The 22768-nt window shown below is 57.4% G+C and overlaps 1 protein-coding gene across 1 annotated transcript in view; it reads left to right on the top strand.

The window, feature by feature from the left end:
* The window catches only part of CFAP46 (cilia and flagella associated protein 46), an 85558-nt gene that overhangs the window by 5589 nt on the left and 57201 nt on the right, over window positions 1-22768 (top strand). The window contains exons 8-18 of the mRNA XM_031462060.2: window positions 1999-2109; window positions 4955-5054; window positions 10819-10917; window positions 12437-12627; window positions 17783-18011; window positions 18099-18219; window positions 19503-19626; window positions 19743-19873; window positions 20301-20428; window positions 21478-21611; window positions 22206-22418. Coding sequence (XP_031317920.2) covers window positions 1999-2109; window positions 4955-5054; window positions 10819-10917; window positions 12437-12627; window positions 17783-18011; window positions 18099-18219; window positions 19503-19626; window positions 19743-19873; window positions 20301-20428; window positions 21478-21611; window positions 22206-22418 — 1581 coding nt within the window. The remainder of the gene's footprint in view (window positions 1-1998; window positions 2110-4954; window positions 5055-10818; window positions 10918-12436; window positions 12628-17782; window positions 18012-18098; window positions 18220-19502; window positions 19627-19742; window positions 19874-20300; window positions 20429-21477; window positions 21612-22205; window positions 22419-22768) is intronic.

The following is a 22768-nucleotide window of genomic DNA, read 5'->3' as shown; positions in this document are numbered from 1 at the left end:
GCCCTCTCCCGGTGCCCTGGTCATGGCCAGGCTGGCGCGGGCAATGGGTGCGTGTGCCGCCGCCGGGGGAGGCTGCGGGGTGGACTCGGCCGGCCCCCCTTTATAAGAAGCTCCAGGGAGACCGCCAACCAGGGAGCGCAGTTTCGAAGCCAGTGCGGAAAGTGGCTGCTAGGAGGGGAGAGACGGCCCTGCCAGACGCGGCATGGGATGTGACCACGAGATTAAGGGAAAAGAGAGTCATTTGTGGGTAAAACCCTGACAGGACGGGGTGAGAGTGAGCGGGAGAGAGGATTATACATAAGCAAAGACCAGCTGCAGCGGCAACAGGGAATTAGAATGGTGGAGATCCCGGTGTGTGTGAGGAGAAGCTGGTGTGTGCGTGGGGAGACCCCGGTGTGTGTGTGTGTGAGGAGACCCCAGTGTGTGTGTGTGAGGAGACCCAGGTGTGTGTGTGTGTGAGGAGAGCCCGGTGTGTGTGTGTGAGGAGACCCCGGTGTGTGTGTGTGTGAGGAGACCCCAGTGTGTGTGTGTGAGGAGACCCAGGTGTGTGTGTGTGTGAGGAGAGCCCGGTGTGTGTGTGAGGAGACCAGGTGTGTGTGTGAGGAGACCCCGGTGTGTGTGTGTGTGAGGAGAGCCCGGTGTGTGTGTGTGAGGAGACCCCGGTGTGTGTGTGTGTGAGGAGACCCAGGTGTGTGTGTGTGAGGAGACCCCGGTGTGTGTGTGTGTGTGAGGAGACCCAGGTGTGTGTGTGAGGAGACCAGGTGTGTGTGTGAGGAGACCCCAGTGTGTGTGTGTGAGGAGACCCCGGTGTGTGTGTGTGTGTGTGAGGAGACCCCGGTGTGTGTGTGTGAGGAGACCCAGGTGTGTGTGTGTGTGAGGAGAGCCCGGTGTGTGTGTGAGGAGACCAGGTGTGTGTGTGAGGAGACCCCGGTGTGTGTGTGTGTGAGGAGAGCCCGGTGTGTGTGTGTGAGGAGACCCCGGTGTGTGTGTGTGTGTGTGAGGAGACCCCGGTGTGTGTGTGTGTGAGGAGACCCAGGTGTGTGTGTGAGGAGACCAGGTGTGTGTGTGAGGAGACCCCAGTGTGTGTGTGTGAGGAGACCCCGGTGTGTGTGTGTGTGTGTGAGGAGACCCCGGTGTGTGTGTGTGTGAGGAGACCCAGGTGTGTGTGTGAGGAGACCAGGTGTGTGTGTGAGGAGACCCCAGTGTGTGTGTGTGAGGAGACCCCGGTGTGTGTGTGTGTGAGGAGACCCCAGTGTGTGTGTGTGAGGAGACCCCGGTGTGTGTGTGTGAGGAGACCCCGGTGTGTGTGTGTGAGGAGACCCCGGTGTGTGTGTGTGTGTGTGAGGAGACCCAGGTGTGTGTGTGAGGAGACCAGGTGTGTGTGTGAGGAGACCCCAGTGTGTGTGTGTGAGGAGACCCCGGTGTGTGTGTGTGTGAGGAGACCCCAGTGTGTGTGTGTGAGGAGACCCCGGTGTGTGTGTGTGAGGAGACCCCGGTGTGTGTGTGTGTGAGGAGAGCCCGGTGTGTGTGTGTGAGGAGACCCCGGTGTGTGTGTGTGTGAGGAGAGCCCGGTGTGTGTGTGTGTGAGGAGAGCCCGGTGTGTGTGTGTGAGGAGACCCCGGTGTGTGTGTGTGTGAGGAGAGCCTGGTGTGTGTGTGATTGGGGCGGGAAGCTCCCCATAGGGAGACCGGAGCCTGTCTGGGGGCATCCGGGAGACGGGAAGGGCCCCGCCTCCCTTCCAGGTGGCTCTGGGTGTGGGACTGCTGGCCCAGGGACTGGTGCTCCTCTTTAGTGGCTGGGAGGAACGCGGCTGGCCTGGCTGAGGGAGCAGGGCAGGTGTGAGAAGGCGTGTGGGAGAAGGGAGAAGAGGAGGGAGGAGGCACTTATTTCAGGCCTTCTGTTCAGAGCACACAGGTTCAGAGGCTTCCTTTTAGGATAGTTTGACTACGTCTGACAGGACTTTCTGGTTACGTCTGAGTAAACTAACTTATATCCTAGGAAACTGGAGAACAATGACCTACCTGAAGACAGCGCCACAATTCTGAGGGAGGCCTGTGCACGTTTACGTTGTTACAACCACCAGTGCTCTCCTTCGGTCAAAGAGGAAAAGTAAGTGTTCACGGTTTTCCAGTTTCATATTGTGTAATCAGTGCGCAAAATCTGGTAACTACAGGAGAATGCGACAGTGAATTAAGCAGCAGCCGCAGTCACCCAGCCGAGTGGCGGCCGTCGTGGGGGTTTTGGTGTGTTTCCCTCTGGTCACTTTTGTGCTGAGGTTTGCACTGTCTGCAGCCCGTGGGAGGTCGGCTTCACGCCACACTCTGAGAAGTCAGATTTGACTTCTAACCACGAGCACTTTTCTAGTTATTACGACATCTTACTGCTTTCGGGATAGATGCGTTTCCGCAGGTGTGAGAACAAACGTTCCCTGAGCGCTCAGTTTTCGGTTCTCTGCATCCCTGAATCCTCTGTCCTGGGTCAGATTCCCAGGCGCTGGTGGCTGAGCCAGAGGCACCAGAAAGATCCAGAATGTTCACCCCCACAAGGTGGCGGCTTTGCTTCCCAGCCAGCAGCTGTTTCTCCCTTTCTCATGAGCATTTATTCAAGAGAATGGAAGAAAAACCTGTTGCTGTGGTGGCTGAAATGGCCGCACTGCTTTGGTCTCATCTGCGAGCCTCCATCGCCAGTGAGCGTGCTGTTCAGCCCTGTCTGGAGCTGCTGAACCGCCTCCCTGGGACCTTGTTCCTCTGAGTTTGCAATGATTTCCTCATCGGCTTCTCCGCGCTCCTAACGAATGGAGCACCTCTGCCCTTTGCCTGTAACAATTGTTCTGGATATTTTTTCAGTTTGTCATTTGATAGTTGATTTGGGGGTATTGTGGGCTGGATTTGGTCCCCCAAAAGACGTGCTCAGCCTAACCCCCTGGTGCCTGTGAGCGTGGCCTTACTTGGAAACAGGGCCTGTGCCGATGCAGGTGTAACTAGTTAATGCAGTCAGACGAGATTCGGGGGGCCCCTCTCCAGCGACTTCTGTCCTTAAAGGAAGGTGGGAATCTGGAACACAGAAACTCGCGGGGATGAAGACCACGTGGCGATGGAGGCAGAGACTGGAGGGCATAGCTGCCTGGCAGGGACTCAGGGACGCCGGCCACACCGGAAGCTGGATGAGACAGGCGTGTCCTCCTCTCCGCGCAGCCCTGCCCGCCCTGACTCAGGCTCCTGGCCTCTAGATCTGTCATTTGAGCCACCCGGTTTGCGGTCACTTGTCACAGCGGCCCCAGGACACCTGCACAGGGTGCGTGTTAATGATCTTCGCTGCATGGGGGGTTTCCACAGACGGAGTGGCTTAAAGCAGCACGTGTCGATTATGTCGCTGTGTCCCTGGGGCAGGAATCTGGCACGGCGGCCACCAAGGTGTCACGGGCTGTGGTCTCTCCGAGGCTGGGCCAGGGTGGTATCAGCTTGCTTTCCCAAGCCCACAAGGCACTGGCTCGGGGGAGTCAGAGCTGTTTGTGGACCAATCAGGGGGGTGGCCTCCTGTTGGGTAGAGTGAGTCAGCAGAGGGGAGGCGTGGCATGGACTGTGACACCAGGACGCAAGGTCACGGGACTTGAGGTGGTGACAGGGATATGTGAAGACCTCTCACGTTTGACTGTCACGTCACCTGGGGTTCCTCCACGCGGATTTCGTGGACCAGGGGTTGCACATATACATATTTTTTAAATGACTTTCATCATTTTTTTCTCCTTTCAAATGTAACACGTACTTATTGTAGAAAGTTTGAAAAATGACATCAACATGTATTTTCAAAATTATTATCACAGTTTTTAACCTGCTTTTTCCACAAACACTGTGGACGTCTTCCTGCATCATGAAATATCGTACAACTAGGCTCCTAACAGGGTTTCCAGGTGGTGGGGGAGGGGGGTCACGGGTGGGTCACAGCACTCCGGGTGCAGGACGCGCACAGACGGCGGGTGTGGGCAGGTGTGCTGTCCTGGGCGGAGCCTCAGTTCTGCCTTCAGAGTCTCTGACCTGTTCTAACTGAGAGCAGGCCGCGCGAGCCTCCATCTCCAGCAGCCCCTGCTGGGGTTCCAGAAGTGACTCTGGGGACCGACCTGTGTGGCCTGAGCCAGCTAAGCACACAGCAGGCCGCCTGCCCCGCCGCCTCATTCTGCCAGAGTCCTCCGCCTGCAGGTGATGTGGAATGTTTTTTCGCAGTTTTGTTTCCTTCCATTAATTTCCCAGTCATTTCTTTTGCGGAGTTTTTAAACAACTCAGTCACCCAGAGGGGGCGGGGCAGGACTACATGCCTAAGAGGAGCTGACAACATGCGGTCAGTGCGGTTCTGCCCCAGTGAGACCAGACCCCCACCTGGGAAAGGGCAGGGAGGCGACAGCTTGCCCCCTGGAGAGGCTGGCGTGTCCGGGGCCACTGTTGGCGCTTCTGGGTCTGCCCACCCTGCGCAGAATGGCCTCCTCCCGATCGTCAGCGTGCCCAGGCTGAGGAGCCCGGTCAGCCTCCCATCAGGGCCTTGGGTTCTGTGGTTCTGTGTTAAGCCCTGGAGTCCGGTGGTTTGTGCTCCGACTCTGTTCTTCTGCAAAGTTCCTTTGGCGTCACGGGCCCTCTTACTTCTGAACGGGTGTTGGTGTCAGACTGTTGATTCCACTAAGGCCCGGCTGGTGACCGCGGTTGTCGTGGGGAAGGAGGCGCCGGCGTCGGGTCGCGAGATGCAGGGCTGGTCCCTCCATGCCGCTTCGGCTCCTGGCACCCACCCCTGCCCCTGCACCAGCCCGAGGTTGGGGCTTCCCCGCAGATCTGTGTCGGCTGGGGGTGGGGGGCGGCCTGGGGGCTCCTGCCTCTGCCCGAGGGGCGGCTGGACGCTTTTTCTGACCACAGGGAGATGCTTCTTATCACACCGTTGACCCAATGCTGTTTCGTTTCTTTGTTTCCAGAATTCTTTTGCTTTTTGAATTAGCTCATCTTTCCCTGATCTTGAAATGTGAGGAGGTCGCGTCTCACTGCCTCTCAGACTTGAAGAAAATGGACAGCAAAGTAAGTGGTCAGTGACTGTGGAGGCGCCTCGCCTGCTCGCTGCGGCCTGGCCCGTGCTGCTGCTGCTGCTGGTAGCGCCCCTCCCCGCCTTTGCCCCTGCGGGGAGCTCACGGGCAGGATTCCCCGGGAATCCTCACTTCTAAGGTTTTCGGCACACGTTACAGTGCTGCCCTCCAAAGGAGACTTTGTATTCCCACCCAGAGTCTCCAGGAGCGCGTGCTTCGGTTTGGCTGTTAATCTAAGAGACTGAAAGGTTCTTCCGGAGAGCGCAGGCTGAGCGAGCGCGCGTGCGCGTTCGGGACGCGGGACACGGCGTGGGACGGACGCCGTGACCGGGGGGGCAGGCGGCGCGTTCGCCGCCCCTGCCGCTCCGGGGCCCACAGCGCGGCCCCGCGCAGCCGGCGGTGGTGGGGGGAGCGGCTGGCCGGGCCGTGGGCGGGCTGCTCCGGCAGGCTCTGGGCCCGGGCAGCCCTGCCCCAGGGAGCGGACGGCGCGCACGGGCTGGGGAGCGCTTCACGGAGCCCTTCCCCGCTTCCGGTTCCCTGGCCCCGCGGCCCAGACTTGCATGGGAGTCCCAGCTGCCTCCGGCCGCTGCCCAGCTGAGCGATGGCCCTCGGGGCCCAGTTTTCCCTCTAAAAACCGCAGCGGTGATGAGACCTCCTCCCCTGGCCGCTGTAGGAGACGCGGCTTTGCGTGTTGCCTGGTGACCCCCCATCGCTGCCGCCTGCGGCCCCCCGAAGGAGGCTCGCGCAGAGGCCTGGGGCTCCCACCAGCCTGGTGTTAAGGACACCCCCCCCCCCGGGCTTTTCTGCACGCGGGTCCCTGCCCAGCCTCCGGCCCCAGCTCAGATGTCATCTCCCCTGGGGCCACCCGCAGGAAGTGACCTCCTACGGCTGGTGTCACGTCGCCCTGGCCTCGCCGCCCGCCCTGGTGTCATGGTCTGGCGCTGGGACAGCCTGCCTTTGGTGTCTGTGGAAGCAGCTAGCTCCAGTTGTTTTTCACTGAAGCTTTTTAAACTCAGATGCAGAGAGTTTGGTGAGCTGCACCTCTGAGCTCACCTCCCTTGCTGGGCCATCCTGATCCAGTCAGTGTTTATCGGTCTTAGATTCTGGAAACATTCTGCGCACACTTGGAGAGGACGGTTTTGGTTTTTGAGCGAAGGCTTCTGCTTGCATTCATTAAGTGGCACTTCCGTGTAGCTTGGCTCAGGTTTTACCTCCTCACTCAGTTTTGTGTCGCTCTGTTGGTTTCTGTGAGAAGTGCTCCCAGTCTCTCTCTACAGGCGTGGCTGTCCCCGGTCTTACGCCGCACATCTGCCATTTCTTCCCGTGCCTGGCTTCTTCTGGGTTTGGAATTGTTCCTGGTGAAATGGTATCTTCCTGGCCAGTTGCTAGTTAATGACCACGTCTTGACCCCCTTTATGGCCACGTCTTGACCCTCTTTCTTTACGGCTGATAATGTTGTTCTGCTTGTTTACTGTTGGTTCTCCAAGGAGAGACCCGTCTGGTCTGTCACTGTCATGGCCCCACTGCCTGGCACGGTGGCTGGCCCTGACGGGGTGCTCAGCAAGTATGTGTTGAACAGAATGGGCACGTTAAGGTCATCACAGTCCCTTCAAAGGGGCTGTGCCCAGGGGTTCAGGGTTTGCCAGCTGTCTCCTTGTCGAGTGTCCCTGCCTGATGGCCACATGGCGGGGAAGTCCAAGGGCCAGTCGCTCCCAGTGGATCAGTGTGGAGAGACATCAACCCAGAAGGAAGAGGCGTAATCAGGAAAAAAATGACTGTGAGGCAGAGTTAGGTTTCCAACACTGACTTGGTAATATCTGGAATGTTGAACAAAAATAAAATAAAACAAAAGCAAACATGTAGTGATATATGCTCGTTCAGAAATAAGTGGCCCTTTTCTCAAAGGGGGGGTAATGTGAAAGTGGCACAGCGAGAAGGTAAACGGACGTCTGCTTCTGGCCGAGAGGGAGTAGAAGGGACCACGTTCACCCTCAGGCCTGGCATGACTGGAAAACAAGCAAAATGCATGAAACGATACTTTTCAAGACACTGAGCAACAGATAGTGATGGAAAGTGAAAATCGAGAAATAGGGAGCAAGTCGGGTGCGAGCACCCAGCTTACTGCTGGGAGAGCGTGCGGACTCAGCAGACAGGAGGGCACGGGGGGCCTGCTGCTCTGCCTGAACTCGGGGCAGAGCTGGGAGCCGGGCATGCAGGGCAGCCGCAGCTCACAGGGAAGAGGCCCTGGCAGGCCTGAACTGCACCACGTGAGCAGAACCACCTGGACGAACACGAGGGACAACCTTCAGAGGTCGCACGGGGCTGAGATGGTCCCTGGATGGAATTTAAAGAAGAGCAGGCCTAGACCCTGCCCTTGTGTCCTCTTGGCATACACCCGTGTCACACTCTACATCCCACTGTGCCAGCCGGCGCCCAGGATCCCACAGCTGCTGTTGCTCTGCAAGCGCCCACACCCAGCTCCTCGGCCCTGCGGCTGCTCCATCACTGCCTGCGCTTCGGATGCCAGTGCTCAGGTGCCCGCAGGCTTGCTTGACGCCAGGAGAGATCCCCACGGCCGTGACATACCTGTGGGAGAGAGTGATCACGAGGCCCAGCAGCCTTCGTCTGGACCAGAGGTCCCAGCAGACCTTGCTACCACTACAGAAACCAGCCTTGGGTGTTGAGGAGCCCCACGATCTCTGCTAATGAAGACCTCCACTGATGGAGCTGCATGGAGGCTGACCCCGAACCCCTCCCTAGGGCCACAGCTGCCACACCCCACCCAGCTGGCATCCTGGCACCCACCCACAGGGGAAGGTCTTCCCCACCGAAACCAGACTGGAAGAGGTGGCTGCTTCATCAGATACACAGACATCAGCACAAGAAACACAAAAACTCGAGGAAACATGACACCACCAAAGGAGCACAAGTTTTAGTAAGCTACTCCAAAGGAATGGAGATCTTGCCAAAGAATTCCACGTAATTGCTTTAAGGAAGCTCAGTGAGCTACAAGATAACACAGATACATAGCTCTATGAAATCAGGAAACCAAACGTGAACAGAATGAGAAAGCTAACAGAGAAATAAATAATAAAAAAGAACCAAGTAGAAATTCTGGGGGTGAAGTATATAGTGAATAAAATGAAAAATGCAACAGAGCCTCAGTAGCCAACTTGACCAAGCAGAAGAAGGGATGCGTCTGGGAAGACTAACATCCATGTGCAGATGGATGAAACTGCACCCCTCCTCTGCACTACTCACAGACGTTGACTTGCAGTGGATTAAGACTCTAAGACCCGAAACCGCAAAACTCCTAGAAGAATACATAGGGGAAAATCTTACTGACAGTGGTCTGGGCAATGATTTCTTGAATATGACAACAAAAGCAAAAACAAACAAGTAGGACTACACCAAACTAGAAAGCTTCTGCCCAGCCAAGGAGACACTCACTGCCGCGAAAGGCAGTGGTGTTCAGCCATGAGAAAGAGGGACACTCTGCTCTTGGCAACAACATGAATGAATATGGAAAGCATTATGCTCAGTGAAAGAAGCCAGACAGAGAAACAGAGCAGAACAGTGGTGGCCGCCAGGGCCAGAGGGCGCAGGGAGTGGGGAGAGGTTGATCAGAAGTCATAAACTTTTGGTTTTAAGATGAGTAGGTTCTGAGGAGCTAATGTACAGTTTGGTGACTATGGTTAATAGTACTGGGTCATGTACTTGAAATTTGGTAAGACAGCAGATCTTAAACATTCTCACCAGAAGGAAGAAGCAGGCACAATGTGGGGTGATGGATGTATTAATGTGTTTGATTACGGGAACCGTTTCACGATGTGTATACTTTACACATTTAAACTTCAAATATACACTTTTTTGTCAATTATACCTCAATTAAAAGTTTTACATAAAAACAAAGCAGAGTAGACATTTCAGAAAAAAATCAGCCATTTACAAACTCCAAAATTAGACAACGGAGAAACACTAGGAGTATACAGAGCTTCAGTGAGCTTGGGACAGCTTCAAGCAGACTAATATACGTGTCATTGGAGTCCCTGAAGGAGAGAGGAGAAAGGAGGGAGCAGAAAAAATATTTTAGGAAATAATGTCTCAAGGGAGCTCAGTGGTAGAGAGTATGTTTAGCGTACACAAGGTCCTGGGCTCAATCCCCAGTGGCTGCATGAGAAATAATAAATGTATAACTTAAAAAAAGGAAAAAATGTTTAAAAAAAAGAAAGAATGGCTCAAAATTCTAAATTTGATGATCTTTAGAGGAGGGAGATTACATTACTGAGGAATAAAGAATGACAGCAGACTTTTTGTTGAAAACCATACAAACCAAAAGACATAAGATCAACATTCTTAAAATACTAATATTAAAAAACTGTCAACTTAGAAATATGCAGAGAAGACACCTTTCAAAAGCAGAGGCAAAATAAGTATTTATTAAAATGTACAAAATCTGAAAGAGTCTGACTCTACGAGAAACTCTAATGGGAGCCCTTCTGGCAGGAGGGGATGATGAGCAGATGGAACTCTGAGGCACACAGCGTGGTGCGGAGCGCCGGGGAGGGGCCGCGTAAGCGAACAGACTGAAAATCTGTAAATCCCTTGAAAGATGGCTGGTTATTTAAAGCAAAGATAATAACACGGATCAAAAGACTCAATATTATTAACATGCCAGTTTTCTCCAGACTGAACAATGGATTCGACGCGATCCCCATCAAAACCCCAGCAGGAATGTTTCAGAAATTGGCAAAATGAACATAAAATTTATATGGAAATGCAAAGGATCTAGAACAGCTAAAAGCAACTTTGAAAAAGCCGAACGACGTCTGAAGACGTGCACAACCTGAGCTGAGGGCCTGAAGGAAAGACCTTGGGGTTAGGACAGGGTGAAGGGTCGCAGGGGCCGAGGGGATGGAAGACAGTCCAGAAACAGACCTGCAAACATAGGGCCACTCTGTCTGTGATGGGTGCAGAGGCATTCAGTGAATGACAGAGCATCTTGTGAACGATGGTTCCAGACAGTGCAACAGCCACATGCAAAAAATGAACATTGGCCTGAACCTCGCACCATAGACAGAAATGAACTCAAAATGTATCAGAGACCAAAGCGTTAGAGCTAAGGCTATACAACTTCTGGGGGGAAAACGTCAAGAGGAGAAGCGTGAAAGAAATCCCTGCGACCTGTCGTCTCACAGCCACACGCCTGGTCGCGGCTCACCAAAGACCAACCATCCCAGACCCGGGCGGGGACCAGGGGGATGGGCACCCCACGCAGAGGGACGGAAACCACGGCCCCTGGGGAAAATGGACCAGCAGCTTCGTGAGAAGTCAAGCACAGCTCCCCCAGCGCCCACCCCTGCCCCAGACAGCAAGCCCCAGGCCCCCGCTGCTCCGCGCCCACCGCCTCCAGCAGGGCCCCTGGCCTGACCCTGGCAGGGATGAAGGAACAGAAAGTCTTTGCCAAAATTCTTAACAGAACATTTATCTGAAGTTGGTCTAATTACTTAAAAATTCAATGTCCAGTGAAATTATCTTTCCCCTACTCCTCAAAAAGATTTTTAAAAATTGTTTTTAGCTCTCTCATTTAAATCTTTGCATCTTCTGGAAACATTTAAGTTTTTCATGTGTATTTGTATTGTATGTGTTGCTGAATCTCTGGCACGTTGATTATATTTGAAAGCAGTCTTTGAAGCTGACGCATGTGCATGGTTGCTTTCATTAAAACTCTGCACCTTCACACCCGCTGTGTTCCGCAGGACCCTGGGAAGCTGATTGAAATGGAGTGTCTGGAGTATGAAATACAAGCCTTAAGACTTGAAAATAAAATTAAAGTCTACGCCCGAGAGGCTGTGGAGGTAAGTCCTTGAGCAGGAGCCACGGCAGACGCCGAGCTGCTGTGCGGGCACCCGGGAAGTTGGGAGAGTTGGGTCGGTGCCCAGTTTGAGGTTAGGGGGACAGGATGGGCCACGACCAGCCTCCTGGGCCACAGTTTCCCACAGTGACCGCGGCCTCTCTGGTGGGACCTCCAGGCCGGCTGCCGTCCGCCTCCACAGCACCGAGCCAGGTCCCCCGGGGCTCCCAGGGTGTGGGGCTGGGATGAGACGGTTCTCTGGCCAAGCCCTCCAGCAGCCTCCGCAGAGCTGCCCCCGCCCCCGCCCAGCACGCTGATAACAGCTGCCCTGGTGAACACTGAGCCCCCACCAGGGCTCTCTGGCACCCTGACTCGTGTCCCGGAAGTCAGAAGTCGCCTCTGCTGTAGCGCCCGGCTGTCCGCCTCTCTGGGCTTGGGAACCTCAGGGGCTCCGGGGAAGTGGTGAGGGCTTCACGAGGGATGGGGGCAGGTGAGGATCAGAGCGGGTGGAGAAGGGGACCTCCTAGGGATGTGGGGGGAGGCAGGTCCTGAGGACCCCTGGGAGTGTTACCCCCTTGGTGCCATTTGGAAAGCACAGACTTCCGGAGGCCCACTGGTAGGTGGAGAGGACAGCTGTCTTTCTGACGAGGCCGCGCACAGCAGCCTTGTGGACGGGATGGCAGAGCGGCAGACGCGAGCTCAGCACCGCCCCGTGTCTGTGTGATGCCGCCAGGTCTGGACCAGCCGCCACTGCCAGGGAGTCCAGCCATCATTTTAGACTGTTCTTTAATGAGAATTCTGCCATTGAAAAAAGGAGCCATGAGACACCGATACAGAGTAAAGGCAGCTAGCGTTGCTTTGGGGCCAAGGCGGGCAGCCCTGGGTCAGTCCTGGCCCCCAGCAGCCCTGCAGCTTGGCTGCCCTGCCCCATGTCGCCCCCTGGCCTGGGGGAGCCGGGCAGCATCTGCGCCGTCCACTCTGCCGGGAGACAAGCAGCGGGGCTCTGTCCCCCACCTCAGGGCTCTGTCGGCAGAGTTGGGCCCCCGGCATCCCTGTGGGGCCCTGACCACCTGCAGGCGCGGGGTCGTGAGCGCAACCAGAGCTGCCCCTGTGGCTCAGGAGCAGCGCGAGGGGAGGCCCCGTGGGCTCTGAGGGAGCGGAGCTGATGATGCCGTGCCACAGGCCCTGATGCCGCCCGCGCCCGTCTGCAGCCTGGAGACACTCTCTGGGTGGTAAACGCACCGGGGCCTGGCTCCATAAACATACAGGACTGAGAAACCAGCAGACTGGGTCAGGCCAGTTCCCAGGAGAGACACTCCCATAGAGGTGCAGAGCCTGTCCTCAGCCTGTGAAGGAAGTGTCTTGGGAGGAAGCAGCCCCTCCTGGAAAAGGTCACTCAGGCCGTTTCCACAGACAGACCCAGACTGTCCCCTCAGGCTTCCAAGGCTGGAGGTCAGCCCCGGCTGCTGGGCTCAGGAGGAGTGCATCCTCCGAGTCACACAGGGTTGATGTCCTCTGTGCAGAGACAGCTGAACATCATACAGAGACTAGACGTCGCACTCCAGCAAGCCATCCGCCTGGGCGACCCCCAGGTCATCCAAGTAGTGTGCGCCACCCAGTGGAACACCTGTCTCCCTCTGCTGCAGCACAACCTGCGGCACCACCTGCGGAAGCCGCTGACCAACATTGCGGAGATCCTGGAAAAGGTGGACAGGTAGCTGGTCCTCAGGATAGTGGGCAGGAGAGGGCCAGGTCAGGGCAAAACCAGCTCATTTTCCCAAAGTGATACAAGTCTTCACCAACATCTGCACTGATGCCTACGCCTACACCTACGCCTGAACCTACATCTACACTACACCTACATCTACACCAATATCTACACTACGCCTACGTCTATGCCTGAACCTACGTCTACACTACGCCTACATCTACACCAATATCTACACTACACCTACACCTACGCCTGAACCTACACCTGCACCAACATCTACACCTACACCTACACTATACCTACATCTACGCCTGAACCTACGTCTACACTATGCCTACATCTACACCAATATCTACACTACACCTACGTCTACGCCTGAACCTACACCTGCACCATCTACACCTACATCTACGCCTGAACCTCCATCTACACCAACATCTACACCAAATCTTCACTTACACCTACACTTATACCTGAACCTACACCTGCACCAACATCTACACCTGAACCTACACCTACACCAAATCTACATCTACACCTACATTTACACCTGAACCTATGCCTACATCAAATCTACACCTACACGGACGTCTAAACCAACACTTCACGCTACACCTGCACCTGTCCATAATTCTCCATCCACACCTGCACCTGCGTCTTTGCTTGTACCTGCACCTGCACCTGTGTCTGCTGCCACGTGCCGTCCCCACTGCCCTGTGCTGGGCTGGCTGTGGCAAAGGCGGGAACAGTAAAGGGGGGGGGGGCGCATCCTCAGCACTGTTTACTTCCTGTGGGGCACTTGGGGGTCTCATCTGTGAAGAGTTGCACCTCTCTTCAAAGCTGGGATTTTTACCCCTCTTAAAAATAGCCCCTCCTCCTGGAACCCCACTGGGATGTGTGGGGGGTGTGAGGGAGCCCCGGCAACGCCCCTGGCCTCACGGCCCCCTCCCCCTTCACCCCGGGCATGTGCATGACGCTGCTCCTGACGCGTTTCCTCCAGGTGCTCTAGTTCGCCTCTCCTCGGCCTGTGTTTTTTAATTTTAATAACTTCCTCTTTCAAAAATATCCTTTTAGTTTATCTTCATATTTGCCCGATTCTTTAAAAATAGTGTCTTCTAGTTGCCCGTTTTTCTCTGACAGTTCTTTTTCTAATTAACTTTACTGAGCTATCATTGCATACAGTAGAACATACACATCTTGAATGTCCCTTTGCTGTGTTGCTTTTAAATTGTGGGTGGGTGTTGGCTGCTGTTAAAATGACCTGGGCGTTTTCTCGTTCGTTCTTTAACGTGGTGAACTATGCGGGTTGGTTTTCGGGTGGCGAACCAGCTTTGCGTTCTCCCCACGGTCCTGACACAGGCCCTTTGTGTGTTGCCAGGTTTGATCTCCTGGTTTGTTAAAGATGCTCACGCGTACGTGCACGAGGACAGTGGCCTGTGGTTTTCTTCTTCTGTTGTGCTCCTGCCGGGTTTTGACATTAAGGTCGTACTGACTTCATTAACTGAACTGGGAAGGTGGGAAGTACTCTTCCTCCTTTGCCTTCTGGAGGAGTTTGTGTAATACTGATATTCCCTTTCTTCAATGTTCGCTAGAACCCAGTGGAACTGTCTGGGCCCGGGGACTATGCTGTGTGGCTGTTCCTGTGGGAGGATTCTGGGGCTGAAACGCCCTCTGTGGAGTGAAGGCCAAGGACCTCCTCTGCGGTTGAAGGCACCATCCTTCCTTTTGAAGGGATCTTGGCAGGTCACGCCACGCCCCTTGCGTCTGCTTATCCTGTGGCTCAGGTCTTCTGAGTCCTAGTTCCCCGTCCGCTTGTTCCAACAGTGGCTGAGAGAAGGGTGTGAACTCCAGCTCTGACCGTGGGCTTGTTTCCGCTCCCACAGCTCTCGGCTTTCCCATCAGAAACACCTGGGATCACTGCCTGCTGGGCCCTCCCTGTCTCCAGTGACGGCTTGTCCCAGGGCCCCTGTGTTTGTTGCTGAAACAGCCCCTCCATCCCCTGCTGCTGCTTTCTCTGCCCTTTCAGTTCTCACCCTCCATGGGTCTTGCACTTTACAGTGTGGAACACAGCCTTTCAGAGCATGTCCTGTCTCAGCATACAGCTCAGACTTGCTTTTTTAATCAGTGTGATAGTCTCTGCCTTTCATTTGGAGAGTTTAGTCCCTTTGCATTTAGTGGAATTCTGACCTTGTCTCCAGTCTCACTGATTGTTTCCAGCTGTCCCTTCTGTTCTGCTACTGCCGTCTCCTGCTTCCCTGAGGTTAACTGGACTTTTCAGTTTCCTCTGTCGGCTGGCGTGTCCACCACACTCTTGGGGCGGCGTGGGAGGGAGCAGCTCTCGGGCTGGCAGTGCACGTGCCCCTTAGCAAAGCCTGTGTGAGGCGGTGCTTCCTGCTCCGCCCGCCCGGCACAGTGTGGTGTGGTTGTCTTGTTTTTACTTCTGTCTGTGTTGTTACAAACCTCATCCTACAGTGCTATTACTTTGCTTTAGCAGCCAGTGGAGTTTTTAAAGAAAATTAGGGAGAAAAACAGCAGTCCCCTGTGTTTGCCCCCTTCTTTCCAGAGCCACAGGCTGTTCTTTGTTCTCCTTGGACCCGAGCTTCCACCTGCTGCTGTTTCTGCCGCAAGAACGTCCTTCGTGTTTTCCTGTGATGCACAAACGCAGTGATGAGTTCTTTTAGGGTTTGTTGCTCTGAAAAGGACCTTACCTCCTGCTCATCTCTGAAGGGTGTTTTCACCAGTTGCTGGACTCTGGGTTTGCAGATGTCTTTTCTTCACACACTTGGACGAGGTTGCTTCCTTTCCTCCCGGCCTTCGTGGTGTCTGAGAGGCAGCTGAGCGATGGACCACACGTGCTTCCCCAGTGTGCAGTATCTTCTCCTCACTCCTGTTTCTCTCATTTTGACTATGGTTTTCCATGGAGCTTTTTTTTTTTTTTTAATCCTGCTTGGGTTTTGCTGAGGTACTCAGGTATGCAAGATGATATTTTCATCAAATTTTGGAAATTATTGGTTATTATTTCTTTAAAGGAATTTCTGCCTCATTCTTGCTCTTTTTTTATGTTAGAACATTGACTGTTGTCCCACAAGTCCTTAAGGCTCTGTTCATTTTTTAAAAATCTTTTTGAGTTTGTTCCTGTGATGGGATAATTTCTGTTGGCCTGTTTTCAGGTTCATGGACCCTTGTTTCCTACCGTCCGTCTCCAGTCTGCTGTTGAGCTCAGCCAGGAGCCTTTTCATTTCAGTCATTACAGCTTTGAGCTCTGGTGTGTCCGTATTTTCCTTACTGAGGTTCCCTGTCTGTTCTCTCGTTAGCAATATTCCTTCAATTTTTTGGAACATATTTATTCTTACAATATCTGCATTAAAGGGTTTACCTGTGAAGCCAGCATCGGGCCCACCTTGCGTCCTAACTGGGGGTCACATTTTCCTGTTTGCTTGTGTGTCTAATAGTGTTTATTGTGAACGGAACATCGGCTGGTGACCTGTGCAGCCCACGGGCTCTGTCTGTTCCTAGGGGAGCACTGTCTGTGCTCTCATCGGCACTTCAGTTACTGGCTGAGAAGCGGCTTGTCTTTCGGGGGTGTATGTGTCTCTGGAAGGTCATGCTCTTCCCCTGCCTGTCTGAGCAGGACTCAGCCTCTTCCCTGCACCCCCGCAGTCTCAGCAGGCCCCGACTGCAGGTTTTCTCTGGGTGGGTCTGGAGCAGCAGGTGGCCCTTACTTCTGGGAAGACACCTGTGTGGTCTTGGCTGGACGCGCGGGATGTCAGGGAGGGCACCCAGCTCTCTTCTCTTGAGGGGCAGGCCTGCAGCAGCTGGTCTGACACCCGGTTCCACTTCCCCAGCCTGGAGCAGCCTTCAGGGGCCCTGCCAGCTGTGCCACAGGCGGCATCTCCAGGCAGGGCCAGCAAGCATGGGCTTGTTCCTAGGTTTCCTTCTCCAGGGCCGCACTGGCTGCCTCGTGTGTTTGGTCCAGCATCATGGGGATTACGCGTGACAGGGACTCGATACATTGGAAGCAGAAGTAACCGAAAATGGCTCACTTCTAAGTCCTTCCCAGCTGGTCCCATTCATCCTGCTTTGGCGGGATGGATTCTCTCGTTTGATCTACTCTGCTTACTCACTGTCACTGTGGCGGCCCCTCCAGCCAGCGGTGTTTGCCCAGTGTTCTCAACGCAGGCCATTCCGCTGTGTAGACCTCTGTCTGTCTAGGGTTGGCTTGCCTCCCATCATGGATTCAGGGTCAGGCTGCCCAGACCACACGATTCAGTGCTGGGTGGCTCCCATTTTATTGGCTTCCTCTGTCCCTGCCCCAGGCCAGAGAAAGTGGCCTGATCCTGGCTACAGCCTGGACTTCAGGCAGGGCCCGTGGAACCTGGTTCCCTGGTGGGAGTGCGGACCTCAGCCTTGGCAGCGCCCAGGGCCCCTTGGTGGGCGTCGCTGGTGCTCTCTCCTGCCCACGCCTCCTGCTCCCTCGAGCAGGAAGCACCAGCCTCTGGGCGCCGCAGTCTGCCTGCCTCCTTGTCCCTGAACTTACAGGCTTATAATGTCATGCTTACGCCTCCGTCTTGGCCGAGACTCAGCTTGTGAGTCCTTAAATCTTTTGTTTGACCAAATTTGTTGGACTTGCTGGTGTCTGTGTCCAGGGCTCAGGGCGCTGCTGGTGAAAGGGCAGACGGTCTTAGGCACGCACGTCTCCGGCCCCGCCCACCCACGGGGCCAGCAGAGGTGGCGGCGCCAGCCCGTGGGGTGTGGAGGCCCTTCTGTGCAGGGGTGTGTGCCCCGGCCCATGAGACAGAGTGCAGGGCAGAGCAGAGAGAGCCCCACCTGTGGCCAGGCCTAGGCTGCAGGTTGTACTGAACTCACTTGTCAGCAATGCCAAGAGTCTCCTGGAGGAGCGCCGGGCGAGGCACCGCCTGCCCCGTGCTCACCGAGCCCCCACCTCGTGCTGGTGCAGGTCTCTCTCGCTTCCCAGCCCCAGAGCACCAGCTGGGCTCTGAGGCCTCTTGTGGTCACTGCGGCTCCCTCTCTTGTCCCCTGTGGACCCTCCCGCTAAGGAGGGCAGGACCTGAAGGTGGCTGGACAGCTCGGTGCCGGGGTCCCCTGCGTGTGCCAGGGGTCCTGTTGGGCGCGGTGCCCTGACCTGTGCGGCCCCCAGCCTCGTGGTGACACTTCGCTGCCATGTACACATGGAGGTGGCGCGCATCGAGGAGGATGAGGACCGGCTGGAGCCCGCCATGGCACACCTGCGGAAGGCCCTGCTCCTGGACAGCCTGGGCCACCACCAGGATGAGCTCCTCATGGCTCTCAACCGCCTGCACCTCTGCACCACGCTGTACCAGATCCCCCAGCGTGCTGAGGACAAGGCCACCATGGCCATCGAGCAGGTGCCAGCCCTGGGACCCCCGAGCCTCGGTGCCTGTGGGAGGCAGGTCGGGAATGCACCCCATGCAACACCCCGCTCTCCCTCGCAGGCCAAGAAGGCTATGCCCAAGGACAGCGTGCGGAAGAAGCGGGCTCTCCTGGTGAAGGCAGGCCTGGCCCTGGCCCCTGACGCCTTCCAGACTGTGCTGGACAGTGAGAACACGACCAAAGGTGGGAGCGCCCGCCCACACTACGCAGAGCAGACCACCCTCCGCTGCGGGCCAGACCCCTCCCCTGGCCTCCGCCCACACGGGCCCTGATGTGTGCTGGCCGGCCTCCGGAAGGCGGGGAGGGGTCTCCTCTCCCCGCCCTGTGTGACAGAGCCCCTCACACGGGGGTCACATGGCAGGATTCCCCATCGCACAGTCTGAGGCCAGCGTCTGAGACCACAGTGTCAGTAGGGCCGGTCTCCCAGGCCTACACCCAGCCATCTGTCCCCTGTGCCTGCTTTCCTGTGTCCAGTTTCCCCTTGGAGGACACCCACTGTAATATATCAGAGCCACCCTAATGACCTCATTGTAATTTGACTTTCCCTGTAAGACCCCATCTCCAAACCAGGTCACATTCTGAGGTTCTGGGGGTTAGGGCTTCCTCTCTTTTGGGGGCATGCTTCACCCCACTCCACTGTCCCGGGCATGAGGACAGGGCCCCTGGGCTTCTCTGCGTTACCCCACGTGTATGGACTCCTCACAGACGGCAGCTTTGCACCGTCTTCTCAGGGCCCCGCCTGAGATCACCCCACACAGGCAGCTTTGGGCCCAGGTGACCCCGGCCGTCCACCGGCAAGAGCAGCCAGAGGGAGCCCAAGGTCTCCATCTCGTGGACCTGGGACTGGGGGGAGAGGGGTCCCGCCCCACAGTGGGAAGGAGATGGCTCTGGGACGTGACTCTCGGTGGGTGAGTGACTGTCTGTGGCTGTTGTGTGTCGCCAAGCCTGGGCCTCGGCGGTGCCGCCCTGTGCTTCCCTCTGGTCCTGACGGTGTGCGGGGCCGGGGCCTGTGGGCAGTTACCCTGGACACACTGAGCTTTTTTAGCGCATTTCCTTCAGCGAGGGGTCAGCCGGAGGACCTCGCCGGGCCTGGGGCTTCACGGCAGCCCCATGAGTCGGCTCCTGGAGGTGGAGGGCAGTGGGCCCAGGCCTGGGTCCCAGGGCTGCTGTGCTGGCCGCCCAGCGGGGGTGAGGGGGTGCGGCTGCGCTCTGGACAGGAGCGCGTCTGCCCGGAGAGGAGCCGCACGGCTACCGGAGCACTGCCCTGCGGGCGGGGGCAGCAGGTGTTGGACGGGGCTGGCCTGCTGGGTGGGGATGGGGTCCGTCTGTCCCAGTGTCAGTCCCCACAAAGTTAGTGCTCCCATCAAGAGACGAGGCACGTCTGGGACCCTGTGTGGTGTCCCAAGCTGGGGTTTCGGGAACCCTCCCCGACATGCCGTGTCAGGGCCCACGCCTCCTCCCCTCAGTCTCCATCGGGAAGAACAGGGGCCGATTCACCTACCTGTTCGCGAAGGCACGGCACCACTCCCTCAGCGTGGACAAGGCCACTGGGCACCTCCGGCGCCTGGGGAGCGAGAGCGCCAAGGAGAGGTGAGCGGGTGGGCGGGGCGCCTGGACCCAGGCTGGGGTGTCTGTCCGTCTCCAGGCCACTCCTCACAGAGGCTGGGGGTCCCAGATGGTTCTGACTGTGCCGCGCATCTGTGCAGAATTCAGATCTGGGCCGAGCTCACCAAGGTGGCCCGGAAGCAAGGCGTGTGGGACGTGTGCCGGGCGGCCAGCCGCTTCTGCCTGCTGTATGACAGTGCCAAGGCGAAGAAGCCGGCACGGGTGAGGAAAGGTGAGCCCCCCACCCGCGGAGAGCAAGGGGGCCCCGGGCAGAGGGCGGGGAGGGGGCGGGCGGCCGGCTCCCCCTTCAGCAACAGGTCTCGGGGGGAGTCCAGCATTCAGGTCCCTGGAAGTGATGGTCTCGTGGACGGTGAGGACCCGGGGACGTGCCAGGGGTCCCAGAAGGCCCCGGGCAGTGGGTATCGTAGATGTGGCAGGGCCAGACTGCAAGGGCAAACCAAGAACCGAGTCATCGGGGATCAGCTGGAGACTGGCCGTGGCCAAGCTGGCTCTGGGGACACCCTGCCACCCTGCAGGGCCCAGCCTGCTTGGGGAGGTCTCCTCCAGCCCCTCCTGAGCAAAACACACCTCCCAGAGATGCCCACCCCCCACCCCCGGCTGGGGAGGGGCTCGGGCTCTGAGGCCCCGCCATCTCCTAGGGAAGAAGAGGAGGGGCAGAGCCGGCTCCAGGCAGGACTCCGAGGGTGCGTCGGATGCCCCCCTGCAGAGGCGGGTGTCCCCCAGCCTGCTGCGCGTGTTCGCAGAGGTGGGCTTCATCAGCGCAGAGGTGCGTTCCCGCACGTCCCTCAGTCCTCCGAGGTCGCTGGCGTCCACACCGCCCTGGCGTGGACCCGCTGAGGCCGTTCGTCCTCTTACTCCGCAGGCTGTCGATTAGGGAAGCTTTCCTGGGTTCCTGGGAGATCTTCTGGGAGAAAAACAGACATCAGAAACGTATTGTGTTGTGTGTTGACATAAATTATCTTTGGAAACAGTTTCTGAGCTGTGACTCCAGTCACAGAGGTGCCGCAGGCTGGTGGTTACCAGGGTTGGGGTGTGGTTTGCGCGGGAATAGACTTCACAGCACTTCAGACCAGGCGTGTTTCTGATCTAATCCCCTGGGAGCCAGCTGAAGGCTTCTGGGGACCAGCCCCTCCCAGGGCCTTGGCCGGGGGTCCTGGCTGCCTCCCACAGGGAGCTGGTTCCCCGCAGGGGGCACGCGGAGACCTGGGGCCTGAGCTCCCAGCCGCGGCACCTGGCGTGAAGGTGGCCTTGGTGACATTTTGTAACCTCGGGGTTCTTGGAGCCACTTCAGGTTGTTTCCTTTGGGGGTTGGCGGGTCACAGTGGTTCAGTAAGGATCTGCTGAATGCCTCTCAGGTGCCAGGCCTGTGCTGTGAGTGGGGCCAGGGGACCGCAGAGCAGAGCCCTGAGCTCAGGGAGCCAGCAGCTGGGAACGGAGCCAGTGTCAACCCCGGGGACAGGCAAGGCCACCCGCCACCTCTCCTTGGTCCATCAGCCTGTGACCAGTGGTCTCAGCAGAGCAGTGCTTCAGTGCTTCAGTGCTCCCCATGAAGCGACCAGGGCCCGGCACGTGGCTGGACACTTGCTTGTGTTGAGATGACGTTTGTGTCCCAGGTGGTAGCCTGGGCTGAGCTCCTGAGAAGAGCCCTTCTTTCTGGGACGTGGCATTTCTGGGAAAAATGACCCTTCTCCCGGGTGTGTTGGGGAAGGAGCAGGTGTCACCTGTAGGGAAGGTGCTTGGGTGCATCGCAGGGCCTCCCCGCCTGGTGTTGGTCCATGCTCCCTGTGACCTTTCTGCCACTCACCTCCCTTGCAGGCCACCGTCCACCTGCTGCAGGCAGAAGGCGTGCAGCTGAATGGCCGCCCCAGGCCCCCTGAGGGCCTGAGCCAGCACCCGATGGGCTACACGCCCGAGTCCCCCGAGGACAATGCGGAGTGGATCGTGTACCAGTAGGTGGCTGCCACGTGGCTGTCCCTGTGGCCCTGCTTGTGCGTGGCTGGGGGATGAGGCCAGGGTGGCGGGGCCACATGCAGACTGGAACGCGGTCCGGTCACTCCCACCCGTAGCTTTGCTGTAGCCCACAACCTCCGAGTGGTCTTGACATTTTCAAAGTTGTAAAATGAAATAGTGTAAAGCCTGCAGCAGAGACTTCATGTAGCTCACAGAGCCCGGGGTACTCACTGTCTGGCCCTGGTCTGAGGCCGGCAGACACCCCCGCATCCACACTGAGGAGGCTGGCCTGTGCGCAGCGGGGGCCGGGGAGACGGGACACGGGCCGGGGCAGAGGTGGGCGGGCAGCCTGCGGGAGTGCGTCCTCAGACGGCGGAGCCTGGGGAGGCGTGGGGCCAGGGGCAGGGCGAGAGGGGTGTCTGCTCTGGGGAAGGGCCAGATGGTCTGAGTCTCTCGGTGGGGGCACAGCGGGCAGCCCAGCAGGGGTGCCGTCCTGACGCCAGGCTCCACTGCCGGTGTCACATGCCTGTCTCTAGTGCCTGTTTGGTAAGGGCCTGCTTCCAACATGAGCGCTTGCCCCGTGACCCCTGCAGGACCTGGATAGAGGGCCTGTCGCAGCAGGCCATGAACAGCTGGCTGCGGTCCGCCGAGATCGGGCAGGAGATACAGGAGGCGTGGATCGTGCAGAACGCCGTGGTCTACGTCCTGAACCACAACCACCACCTCATCATGGCCGGGCGGCAGAAGGAGCTTGTGGACGCCCTGTACCACCTCCTGGGCATCGTCAAGGCCACGGGCCATGGCGGGTGGGTGAGGCGGGCGGGTTTCCTCCTGGGGGAGCCACTGGTCCCTCCCCATTTTTAGTGCTGTCCTCCTAGTGCCACGCCAGGCCGCCCTCGCCCAGCGCTCACTAGCTGTGCACCCCTGAGCCAGATACTCCCCTCCCTGAGCTGCAGGGCGGCCTGTGGGGACTGGCAAGGCTCTCAGGATCCCTCGCACCCACTCACGGCCGGCAGCATCCCCATCATGCAGACTCTCTGTCTGTCACACTCTGTTCCAGACAGATCCCAGGGAAGGCTGGCTGAGGCCCGGGTCCCACGGGAGCAGGGTGGAGGCCAGCCTCAGTCCGGTTTGGGGAGGGCTGAACACCAGTGTC

Source organism: Camelus dromedarius, chromosome 8, assembly GCF_036321535.1.
Source record: "Camelus dromedarius isolate mCamDro1 chromosome 8, mCamDro1.pat, whole genome shotgun sequence".
NCBI classification, from domain to species: Eukaryota; Metazoa; Chordata; class Mammalia; order Artiodactyla; family Camelidae; genus Camelus; species Camelus dromedarius.
Note: the sequence above shows the minus strand (reverse complement) of the source record. Positions and strands in the feature narration are given on the sequence as shown.